The 13,301-nt window shown below is 42.0% G+C and overlaps 1 protein-coding gene across 1 annotated transcript in view; it reads left to right on the top strand.

Annotated features, from left to right (window-relative positions):
- The window catches only part of SORCS1 (sortilin related VPS10 domain containing receptor 1), a 226,156-nt gene that overhangs the window by 195,118 nt on the left and 17,737 nt on the right, over window positions 1-13,301 (top strand). Inside the window, exons 22-23 of the mRNA XM_053450012.1 lie at window positions 2,700-2,812; window positions 4,598-4,729. Of these exons, the coding sequence (XP_053305987.1) occupies window positions 2,700-2,812; window positions 4,598-4,729 (245 nt within the window). The remainder of the gene's footprint in view (window positions 1-2,699; window positions 2,813-4,597; window positions 4,730-13,301) is intronic.

Genomic DNA, 13,301 nt, shown 5'->3' with positions numbered 1-13,301 from the left:
ATAAAGGGCCATTGGAACCCAGGAGTGATGGGAGTGATAAAGGGCCATTGGAACACAGGAGTGATGGGAGTGATAAAGGGCCATTGGAACACAGGAGTGATGGGAGTGATAAAGGGCCATTGGAACACAGGAGTGATGGGAGTGATAAAGAGCCATTGGAACACAGGAGTGATGGGAGTGATAAAGGGCCAATGGCACACAGCAGTGATGGGAGTGATAAAGGGCCATTGGAACACAGGAGTGATGGGAGTGATAAAGGGCCATTGGAACACAGGAGTGATGGGAGTGATAAAGGGCCATTGGAACACAGGAGTGATGGGAGTGATAAAGGGCCATTGGAACACAGGAGTGATGGGAGTGATAAAGGGCCTCTGTACGCCTATGAAGTGATTCCATTAAAAATCAGTAGTTTCCAGCTACAATAGTCATTTACAACATTAACCCATTTCATGTTATTTTAATAGACAAAATTTGCGTCTCTTTCAAAAATTTCTAAGTGACCCCAAACTTTTGAACGGTGGTGAATAAGCTCATGAAGAGAGTTTGTAACATTCCAGCAGCAAGTAACACTGTTAAATCATCCTAAATTACTGCTTAAAACTCCAGGAAAAGTGTATCCCCTGCAATATTATGATTAAATCGCCATTCACTCAGGGCAGGGGGCTCACTATCGTACACTCCCAGCAGAAGTGGTAGAGGGTAATACAGTGAGGGTATTAAACATGCATGGGATAGACATACGGCTCCTGAATCTAAGACGAGACCAACGACTGATTAAGGTTTGAGTCTTTACAGCAGGACTAGACGGGGGCCGAATGGGGCCGATCTGCCGGCAGATTCTATGTTTCTAATTTGGGGTCCCACGATCAAAAGAGCAGGATTCCAACATCCCGAGAAGGGGCAGAAACAGAACTTCTGTAATATCTCCCACGTGTGGGGGGGGGGGTATATAACAAAAAAAAATAAACAAAGAATACTTTTTTGTAAGAAAAAAATATTAAAAAAATAGTCTCGTCGTTGTATTTACCAGATCACGGCTCGGAGGATTTCCCGAATGCCTGGCAAACAATTCCAGCCGCATTCCCCTGCCTGCTTTTTATGCCACGGTGGAGGTTATCCTCAAACAGCCCCCCCTCCCCCGATCCGATTCCCCGCGCTTTCGTTAAAATCAGGCGTTTTCTGCATATTAATATAAAGTCACATCCGTGTTCCGCTGGTTCTAATTTGTATTTAGAGCTCGCAGCCGTCTATTAGGTGAGGCGATACCTGCAATTTAACTCTCGTGCGGTCGGCGTAATTGAATAATTGCATAGCCGGGGAGTGAAATAAGATTTGCGTGAAGCTCAGTGATTGCCGAGGCCGATCTGTTTGTGTGTTGAACACCGACTGCTTCCTTCTGTTTACGGAGTTCCCGCTGCAATAAATTATAATCTCGTTTTATTGTTTAAAAAGCTGAGAAAAATACGAGCGTGTTTCAAGTTCCCTTACTTTGTTACCGCCTGCCGCTTCTGCTGGGTGGCTGTGCCACTTATCAACCACCTCCTCAGTAGTGCGAAAATAAAACAAAGAAAAAAAACGTATACAAAGAGATGTAATGAGGACGGGAGAGAATTTGCAGGACTTAAATTGAGCTGTAAATTCCATGTGCGTTCCGGACTGTCCCCCGAAATCTGGAACTGTTGGCAGGTATGCAAATACAGGAGATAAGGCTTTTCTAAAGGACTGATTGTCTACAGGAACAGGAAAATCCACAAAACATTTTGATGCTGGAGCGGTAGATCGAGTGAAGATGGGGCTCCAATGGCCAGCGGCCCCCTGGGTATTTGCCTATCCACGGGGTATCCGCAGGAACACAGGCCACAGGTGCACTATGTAACACCATACCTGGGAACCTTCTGGCTACCTGGAGCCCCCCCTCGCGGGATGTGGGTAGAAGGTCCCACTGACGTTGGGGGTTGTCCTATTGTCGTCAGTGGGCGGCCCCAACGAGGTCGCAGGACACATGCTATTTTTAATGGGGAAATGGGCGTGGAGTGGGGCGTGTCACAATGGCGCGACCCAGAGTTTCACCTTAGTGCCCCGGAGACCTAGAGAAGCGGCGCTTTACCCGGAGTCTCCGGGAGGAACCAGGAGAGTTTCCAGGTACGAGTAACGCCTTCCAAGAGCACAAGCGAGTCAAAGAAGCCTCAGGGCTAGAGAAGAGAGTGTTTGGGCACTAAGTAGGCTGAGGATAATGAGAATAAAGGTCAGCAGGTGCTCTCTCAGGTGTCATTACTAACAGGGATTTGGGGTCCTAAAAAGGGACTGTCCAAACTATCAGGGACGTTTGGGAGATACGGGCTTTAGATGCCAAGGGAAGAAATGTTACAGTTTCCATGACTAAAATGTTTCCATACTATCAGACAAGGTCCTCACAAACGTTACATGTGGTGTAGTAAATTTGTGTCACATGTGGCCTGGTGATACTGTGAGCCCTAATTCCGTTGGTGGCTTTGTGTGATAGAGTCTGGAATTTGAACTTCAATTGAGATGCAGTCGAGGACCCAGCCAGCACAGCCTCCATAGTGAAGTTACATCACACCTCCAATGCAATGTGCGGGGATATGACATCATATCTCAGTGCGTAGCACACTGAATGGCTGATAACTGAAAGTTATGTCTCTGAATATAAAACAGTTTGTATGTTCTTTTTGTTCCAGAGCAGTTCCAGTCTTTGAGGTTGTCGTTCTCACCCAACCTGGACGAATACAACCCCGACATCCCTGAGTGGAGAAAAGATATAAGTCGTGTGATTAAGAAGGCGCTCATGTATGTAAGTGACCATTACACATTCCAAATTGACTTCCCTTAACCTCTCCTCGACCAATGACGTACCTGGTTCATCACGAAAAGATGTCTCTAGAGGACCAATGACGTACCTGGCTCATCATAAAAAGATTGTTTATTTTTATTGTGTTTTATATTTTTTATTTATACCTGACCCTATTTTTTTATATGGAATTGTTAATATATATTGGGTATTAGTGTCAGGAATTAGATTTAAGTAAGGAATAAAAAGAAAAAAACCTCTAAAAAAATTACTAAAAAACCAAAAATACATATTTTTTTCATATTATTACTCCCTGTGAATAAGTTATATACCTGTAACACTGCGAATAAATGGGTTATTTTTTTTTACATCTAATTTAAAACAATAAACATTAAAAATAATGCGTTACATATGTAAATATGGTTTTAAAAAGCCCTAATTGTCTCAAATATATATATAATTTGTGCGGTTTCACCAAATCAGAGAGAAACAAAGAACGATGTAGGAAAGACTTGTAGGCTTTAGCCCGGTCCTAAAGGGGTTAAACAATACAGTGGTGGGATATTCCTGCAAACCAGACTATTTTATGTGACACATTGCTTGAGGCTACGTATCCCCTGCCTACACACCAGAACAACCAGTGTAATATAGGATCTCACCAGTTATGGACAAAACATAGGGTTGACTGGTGTTAGAAAGTTTCCGCACTGATGGACGTTCTTTGATTTCCGTGTCCTAGTAAATATATTTTTTTCCCTTAGAATACATTTTCTAGATACACAGAACCCCCGCTTTTTTTTTTCTCCATCTGCTTCGTCCGCGTCTTCCATCTGTCCCCGCGCCGCTAAACCTTTCTTCATTCCACGAGGGAGAAACATTCACCGAGAAGGCAAAGTGGTAACAAGTGGCGTCCCTGTTCACAAAGCCATGTTCTTCCGGTTGGATTCACCGAGGCATGGGTTATGAACACGGGTGCCTGCGTGCCTCGGTCCACCGGAGTCCATCTGTTTACCCCTTACACTTCGTCATAACAGAACGCTACTTTCCCCAACATTCCATCCCTTCACATTTTTAATGTATGCTTTATTTAAACACTTCTGGGTAGCCTAATAGAGGAAAGTCTCCTCTCGCTTTGTTTTTATCGTTCTTACTAAAAAAAAAACCCCGTGGAGAAGGCAGCAGCGTAGCCTACGGCCATTGCCAAAGTTCTGCGGAGGCACCCAGAGGCAACCAGAACGCCCGGCCACGCAGGAGCTGGCAATTAGTCAGGCAGTGTGAGTTCAGCTCGGCAGAATGCGCTCTTCCTCCCGTTCCTCTGGAGAGCAGGTGTCGCGAGCGGCACTCCGGAGCCAGCTGTGCTTAAACCTGAAAGCCGTCTGCTAATTAAAGTGGTCGGGATTGAACCAGCGGTCCTCCAGCCACACAGTTGGCAGCTGATTGCTCCTAGCCCAGCGCGGCTTTGCTATAGCCATGGGGATCCAAATGGATTTTTCAATATCTCGTTGGCTACATATTCTGTTTTGGTTAACGCTTTCCTATTCCAACCAGTATGTGACTGGGAATGCGAAAACATTCCATCACCCGAAGGCAGGGGCAACATTCAGGTAGATCTTCTTTACCTATTGACGTTGGACTTCTGAAGACCCACAAAAGCCTGTCCATAAGGTCACCGCCATGAATGAATCCTTTTTGGTCATCAAAAGGTTAAACGCAGACTTTAAGGCTTATGTAACCGTATCACAGTTTGTTTTACTTAGTGTTACGTCTTTGTGTTTCTTTTTGGTTAAGGCGACCGGGGTGAACAGCAAGCAGATTTTGGTCGCCATCCTTCCGGGATTGCCCACTTCTGCAGAACTCTTTATCCTGCCGTATCCAGATGGGCCGGGCGAAGGCAAGAAGAAGTCCGAAGACCTAGTGCAGGTAAAGGTGATTGCTGATAGCGAGCTTAAGGTTCTCTGCTTAATTGAATAACTTGGGACCGTAGCAAATGTAAGTCCCCAGATGACCTCTTGCCCAAAATTTCTATTTTTTGTCTTCCTTTCTGCTCCCTTCCTACTGAATCCTAATCACCACTTACCTCCCCGTTCTCTCCCATACTTTAGCATCATGGCCAAAGGTCTTGGTCGGGTCAGACCAATTTTAGGACTATATCCTGCCTGGGTTCCTGTCCTGACCAGGAATGGTGGTTGCAAACCTCAATGGAGGAACCCAAACCCTACCCTGATTCCAAGACACTTTTGGCGTCCTAGTTGGTGGGGAGATACGTTGTGGACCAAGCCCATGGCTGATTCCTGGGGCTTTGTCTGCCCAGAAAGGTCTGGGTTCCATACTTTTTTTACGTTAATGGCTTTGGTGTCACATCATTTCCCCAAAATCACACAAGTGAAAGATTTAATGGTTTGCAGGATTTAAGTAACTATGGATGCAACGATTCTGTCGGGGAGACGATTTATATTGTCCTCCGATATGAAAGGAACAACTCAGTCCTGCAGGGAAGTGAAATTATCTGTCTGACGGCAATTTATTACCTGCACAGAAAGGCATTCACTTCAACATATAGAACACAAACATGCTTCAAATTACAGTTTACTTTATGCTTCAGAACAAATCTAAACATCACTTACAGCTTATCGAGAGACACATAAAAGAAACAAAGAATCTGCCGGCAGATGGGCCCCATTCGGCCCCCGTCTAGCTGCCCGTAATATAACCCCCCAGCGCTGTATACAGTAATATAACCCCCAGCGCTGTATACAGTAATATAACCCCCCAGCACTGTATACAGTAATATAACCCCCAGCGCTGTATACAGTAATATAACCCCCAGCGCTGTATACAGTAATATAACCCCAGCACTGTATACAGTAATATAACCCCCAGCGCTGTATACAGTAATATAACCCCCAGCGCTGTATACAGTATTATAACCCCCAGCGCTGTATACAGTAATATAACCCCCAGCGCTGTATACAGTAATATAACCCCCCAGCACTGTATACAGTAATATAACCCCCAGCACTGTATACAATAATATAACCCCCAGCACTGTATACAGTAATATAACCCCCAGCACTGTATACAGTAATATAACCCCCAGCGCTGTATACAGTAATATAACCCCCAGCGCTGTATACAGTAATATAACCCCCAGAGCTGTATACAGTAATATAACCCCCAGCGCTGTATACAGTAATATAACCCCCCAGCACTGTATACAGTAATATAACCCCCAGCGCTGTATGCAGTAATATAACCCCCAGCGCTGTATACAGTAATATAACCCCCCCAGCGCTGTATACAGTAATAGCCCCCCAGTGCTGTATACAGTAATATAACCCCCAGTGCTGTAAACAGTAATATAACCCCAGTGCTGTATACAGTAATATAACCCCCAGCGCTGTATACAGTAATAACCCCCAGCGCTGTATACAGTAATATAACCCCCAGTGCTGTATACAGTAATATAACCCCCAGTGCTGTATACAGTAATATAACCCCCAGCGCTGTATACAGTAATATAACCCCCAGCACTGTATACAGTAATATAACCCCCAGCGCTGTATACAGTAATATAACCCCCAGCACTGTATACAGTAATATAACCCCCCAGCGCTGTATACAGTAATATAACCCCCAGCACTGTATACAGTAATATAACCCCCAGCGCTGTATACAGTAATATAACCCCCAGCACTGTTTACAGTAATATAACCCCCAGCGCTGTATACAGTAATATAACCCCCAGCCCTGTATACAGTAATATAACCCCCCAGCGCTGTATACAGTAATATAACCCCCAGCGCTGTATACAGTAATATAACCCCCAGCGCTGTATACAGTAATATAACCCCCAGCGCTGTATACAGTAATATAACCCCCAGCGCTGTATACAGTAATATAACCCCCAGCGCTGTATACAGTAATATAACCCCCCAGCGCTGTATACAGTAATATCGGTTGGTGATAAAAACCTGGTTTTATCTCATTTTGTTCAAAAATTCCCTTTATCTGCAGACCTGGAGCCGCCGTTGCTGTCAGTCATGTGATGTTTTGGGTGACTTTCCCGGCTCAAACCCCACACTGAGCTGACGCTTTATGGCAATGCTAATGAAGTCCGTCCCACCATAAACTTTCATTAGTCAGAGGGTCCTGCTTGGTGATTAAGACTGAGCCAATCTATTGTTCCCCACAGGCAGTATGATAAAGAGTATGGTATGATAAAGAGTCTGGGTCTTTGTCTAGTAGATTTTTTATACCAATAGCCGACACGTATTGATACATACAGGGTTTAAAATATAAATGTAATATAAAGGTACCATTTATTTGAAGAAAGGACTTTGGGAACGTTCTTCCTCCTCTCTGTCTGTTACTCTTCCTGTAATTGGACTCGATCCACGTCTACAATAAAGCATTTGATGATTAGTTGCGATTCTTTCAAATCTTTGACCTAAATCCCACTAAATAAGAGAATGTAAATGAGGTGGCGGATGAGGTGCGTGCCCCGGATCAGCGTCTCCGCAGACCGCACCGAACAAATCACTTCAACGTTAAACGCTGACTCAGCTCGGCCGGCTTGACTCCCCAGAAACGACTTGACCCAAATCAGATCGCTAATTGCAGGAATATTAATCATTTCTGCTAATTAGCCGCTACTCTTCACTTTATGTCATTAATAAAAATAATGAGTCGTGAATAGGATTATTCCTTCTTAAAACAACACGGTTACCTCCATCGATGAGTATTAAGTGAGCTGAGGGAATGAAGGCATCTAAAATATTCATTCATTCGAAATATTAAAAGCAGATTTATCGAAGATTTAGCCCTGGAACTCCATGACGCGCAGACCTTCGGAAGATATTGACAGTCGTTATGAGACCAGCTGGAGAGGTCAACCCCAAAAATATAAAACCGAACATTTAATTGGTACTCGTGGCAGAAGGGGTTAAAATGAAAGTTTTCTGTGAAAGCCGCAGCTAATGGATTTTCAATCATTTTGGTTCCCGTTATTTCCCATTTCAGTGAAATCATATCCCGGGTTTAATTACTTAACCCCTTAATGACAAAGCCCGTACATGTCCGGGCTCAAAATGCATTGTTTTCAATGGGTTTAGGGACCGCCCATTGTCCTTAAGGGGTTAAATCTCGTTCTCCTGCTCCTAATGGCTGGTATATATATATTCCTGGAGCGGAGCTAAAATCTGTGAAAGTGAATCATCCTCGGTATTTTTATTTCCACTTTAATAATATTATTAACTCAGTTTGACAGCTTCTAAACGCAGCCGTAAATAAAGCAGATTTGGGAGAAAAATACATTTTTTTTTTTTTTTTTGCGGCCTCACATCCCTGGAAATATATCTTATTTTTAAAATGATGTTTAAAATTCTGAAAGTTCCAAAAAACTTCAAAGCAGATTTAAAAGATGGCTTTCATCTCCCTTTTCTGCAATTATTATTAAAAAAACTAAATATTACATCAGGCACATATTATGCATAGTCTCTAAATGCCTACATTTCGCCCCGAATTGCCGCTTTCATTGTGAATTTAAAATTCAGGCCTACATTTTTTTGGGGGATCGGATTAAGTCTTTCAAAAGCAAGATGCTGATAAGATAAAAATATATATTTTTAATTATATATATACCTTTTTATTTCTATATTATATATTCATATAACTTGGGGAAGGACCTCTTTACATCTTTAATATAGATTAAAAATGTTATAAAACGCCTTATTTTTATGAACACATATCTTAGAAAATGCAATAATTGCTCGTTACATTAAAGATGAAACGGCGGCAAATTGTAATAAAAATCTGCGTATTACGTCTTCTGTAATATCCTACCGCATTATTACATGAATTATTACATTATCATAACATTTATAATCGGGGTATAAAAACGGATATTTGTCGTTTAACCAAAGCACCTGCCACGGAACACATTTTTATGGCGGCTTTTATGGCGGCCGTTCTTATAATTAGAAGGGACCGGCTGGAGGAGATCTGAGACAGGCGTTAAGTAAATTGTTTTCTGAGAAAACGCATTTTGTGCTGCCCGGAGAGGAAATCTGGAGTCAGCTTGGAATGTGGAGCAGTCACCATGGGAACCAACGGAATGTTCCCAGTTAGTGTACCGATCTGATGATTCTATCGCTGTAACACAATAAGATTTATTAATATTAATATTAAATTATATATATATATATATATATACATATACAGCACATATATATATCATATACATGAAAGGGGGTGGAGCTATGTAGTCACACCCACTTATGGATGCTGTCCTCCCAAATTCTGCATAAAGGCCTTAGACAATAGTGTTGACTAATATATATATATGTATATATATATATATATATATATATATATATATATATACCGTATATATATATATTTATTTAATGTTAAAGCATGCCTGTAAAGTAAAAAAAAAAAAACTAAAAAGGCTCTAAATATATTTTTAAGTTTTTTGAAAATACTTAAAAATAAAAATGTAAGGTTTTTTAAAAATACTTAAAAAAGATGTTTTTTTTTTTTAGAATAAAATGTTAAAGTAGTTTAGAAGTTTCTTAAATAAGCCGATTGTTACAAGTAGCCGTCTCTTCACCGTTCCACTGAATTATTTCTTTCTCTTTCCTCCACGTGTCTTCTTTTCCTCGTCACCGTCTTCTCTCCCATGGCTTTGCATTGTTCTATTACAGTGTGACAGGTGCCATGTCTCGCACACAGGCTGCTTCCTGGCTGCCCCCCCCACAGGATTCCCTGCACGTCAATTATTTTAAATTACTAAAAAACTCCCTTATACTAAAACCCTGTGGCGCAGACAGAGCTGAAGCTTCTTTCAAGGTCAGGAGTCTGTCCTTCCCCTGACCAGAGGACTCGTACTGTCACAGACAGATAATATTTTATTCTACGGGAGAACAAGTAAAGCCAACGTCCCTTGCTGTTCAACATAAGCCCCCGCTTGTTCTTTGGCTTGTGTAATCCCACCTGCCACAGGAGATGGTTTTAGTTTAATACCGGATGCGACCTTCTAACTTTAGCCTTATAAATAGAAAAAAACACAATGGAGTGATAATCACAATATCTTATTCTCTCTTTCCGCTTTTCGCTAAAACCCTTTTAGAGGGACAGAGGCTTAGATGGAATGTAAGGAAGTTTGACTTTACTGAGAGGGTGGTAGATAAGTGGAGCAGCCTCCCAGCAGAGGTGGTAGGGGTAGGGAATTAAACATGCATGGGATAGACATACGGCTCCTGAATCTAAGACAAGACCAAGGTTTGAGTTTTTACAGTAGAAAAAAAAACAGGAAGACTAGATGGGGCCAAATGGGGCCGATCTTTCGTCAAATTCTGCGTTTCTATGTGTGTAAAACCAAGGATTTTTTTTTGTGCTGGGAAACAGAAGTCCAAACTTCTTGCAAAATATCTGAAACTGTTAAAAAAACAAACAAAAAAAAAAAAACCCAACACATTTAAATCTTAATCGCCTGCATGTTTTCTCTCCTTAATTTAAAAGGTAGTAGGGCACAGATAAATATTAACAACATCGAGTCGCCCGTCATGAATTTCCGCCATCTCGGAAATCATCCTGGACAAAATGTATTCAGCGGAAAGTTTTGTAGTCATTTTCTTTTTAAAAAAAAACAAAAAAAGAGAAAATGTGCAGTAAATAAGTGGAAATTACTATGACATAAAGATAAGAGTCATTTTCTCTTCTTGCCAGGGTGATAAAATCACTAAACCAAAGTAACGACCCTAACAGGTCAGGGGAACCTATCCTCGCCCCGCCATATATATTTTTATATATATATATATATAAATCAGTGCTATTCAGATTACTGCATTTAAAGCTCAATCTTATTGGCACTTGAGGGGTTAATTATCACAACGCATGCAACATCCATCAATGCTGTGTATGGTTTGGGACGGAATGCTATTATTTTCTAGGGGAACTCATTGAGTAGCCGGCCCTGGATTCATCAAAGCGCAGGGAGACCCCCCGCACCCCCGGCGTGTGTTCCGTGGAGCGGCTTTATCAGAGTCAAAGTCTGACAAACGATTTCCTCGGAATAATAAGAGACGGAATCACGGGATCTGTTAGCGGAACCGTTCACCTCATGTTGCAATAAAACGTGGCCTGCTGGGTTTCCATGGAAGGTTGGAGGAGACTGCACTACTTTTTTGTGCTGGACTAGAAGTGCCATCACCCAGGGAACTATTGGGTTCGGGTGTCCTATGCTGGAAAGTTCTTGGGTTCCTTAATTTTTTCCCTTGGCTTCATTTTACCCCCAAACCATTGGGAATGATTAGAAGCTGCTATCACTGGTGGTGGGTCCATAAGGTTCATGGGTCAACAGATAAAGTGCCCCCAACTCTATAAGAGATGTCAGAGCGTTGGTGGGACCGCCGACCCCACTCTTGGCACCAGGTCCTAGATATGTCTCTGTTGGTCTATTTGGGGAACGAGGAGGCCTTTTTTCTCTTCCTGTGGTTCTATCACACAGGGACCCCATCTTTGGGGGTGTTGGCTGTGGATCCACAGGGAACCCAGGAAAACGGTTCAGATCTTCACAGAGGAGCCTATTTTGCGCCATCCCATTGATCGTAGATTTTCAACCGATGGATCTTCTCTAGTTCTACCATTTCTTTCCATAAATAACTCCATTAACAGAATCAGCAAGCCTAGAATGTCCTGGCAAATAAAGCCCCCCGTGTAGTCGCCCGTTTCTCCTGCTGTAAAGACTCAAACCTTAATCAGTCGTTGGTCTCGTCTTAGATTCAGGAGCCGTATGTCTATCCCATGCATGTTTAATACCCTCACTGTATTACCCTCTACCACTTCTGCTGGGAGGCTATTCCATGTATCTACCACTATCTCTGTAAGGTAACACCCTTGCATTATTTCTAAGTAGGACTTTAGCAATGTCCAGAGAGCGCATTACGATTCGATACATTGTATATATATATTGTAGATAAATACTGAAACATAGTTCTCTCTTATTCATGCGTTATAATAAAGGAAATATATTAACAGCACATATCTTCCCCACTCCCTGTGCAAACATCTGCTTAATAACTCATTTATTTCTTTATATCTATATGCATCTTAAGGCATCTAGAAAAAAATAATTATCAGAAACAGAAAAAAATACTAAAAAAATAACATAATTCAAGCAAAAAAAAATGGTCTCATCAGCAAAACGCAAATCATATTTTGAATTAAGTGTTTAAAAGACCATAAAGTGAAATGAATGAAATCGGTTTTTTTTTCTTCCACATATTCAGTCTGGAAGATTTTGTAAAAATGTTGTAGTCTGAAATCTCTGGCCGTCCCGCTTTATTTCCCTGCGGATTTATCGTGCAGATGGGCAAACGCTCGGCACCCAAACAAACATAAAACCCGGCTGGTTTGGGCGATCGGATAATTCCGTTTGTCGCGTTTTGTGCGTTTCCAGATTCTGCAGATGGAGTTCCAGCCGCTTCTGGATTCAACGCAGCTGCCCCAAAAGCCTTACCTGGGTTTGCCGCTTTTGAGCTTTATTTGTGTTGCATTGAAGGGTTAATGCTTTTCGTACCATAACATCCAGAATCCACCCCGTTCCGCCATCCTCTGACTTTTATACCTTTTGTGGGTTTAGCTGATAAAAACTGAAATTAATGAATTTCTGTTCATAACAAGATATTTTTTGCTATTTTCAATATCAAAATGTTACATTTTTTCCATTACAGTTTTTTTTTTTTTTTGCATTATTGTAGTTATAGGGGTATCAAGCAAGTAGATCTCCAGTTCTAGGGGAAACTACAACTCCCGCAATGACCTCAAATCACTCATTAGATGGAATGTAAGAAAGATTTACTTTACTGAGAGTGTGGTAGATAAGTGGAACTGCCTCCCAGCAAAAGTGGTAGAGGGTAATACAGTGAGGGTATTAAACATGCATGGGATAGACATACGGCTCCTGAATCTAACGAGACCAACCACTGATTAAAGTTTGAGTCTTTACAGCAGGAGAAACGGGCGACTAGACGGGGGCCGGATGGGGCCGATCTGCCAGCAGATGTCTTTTCGTTGAATGATCGTCTGTTTAACTCTGTTTGTGTTTTTTCTACTTATTCTTTTTTCCTTGGTTTATTATGGCTTTTGGGTCACATCTTGGATTTAGTAGAGGATGAAAGCGAGACGGGGCAGGGGTGAAGATTAGGATGAGAGGGAAAGAACAGATTTAAGGAGACGGGTAGGTTGGAGAAGAGAAGGAGAAAGGACAGAGAAAAGCTGGAGCAGAGGAGGAGAGAATGGAGAGAGGATTACAGGGCGGGTTGCTGACGGCTGGCAAGAATTACAGAGAGTAGGGCTGAAAAAGGAAAAAGAAGACAGGAATGGAGACGGGATAAACATAATAACATAAGGGAGGAGATAATAACAGGCAGAGGGGATAACGGAGGAGATAATAACAGGCAGAGGGGATAACGGAGGAGATAATAACAGG

Source organism: Spea bombifrons, chromosome 11 (genome assembly GCF_027358695.1).
Source record: "Spea bombifrons isolate aSpeBom1 chromosome 11, aSpeBom1.2.pri, whole genome shotgun sequence".
NCBI classification, from domain to species: domain Eukaryota; kingdom Metazoa; phylum Chordata; class Amphibia; order Anura; family Pelobatidae; genus Spea; species Spea bombifrons.
This window is presented reverse-complemented; position numbering and strand designations above follow the sequence as displayed.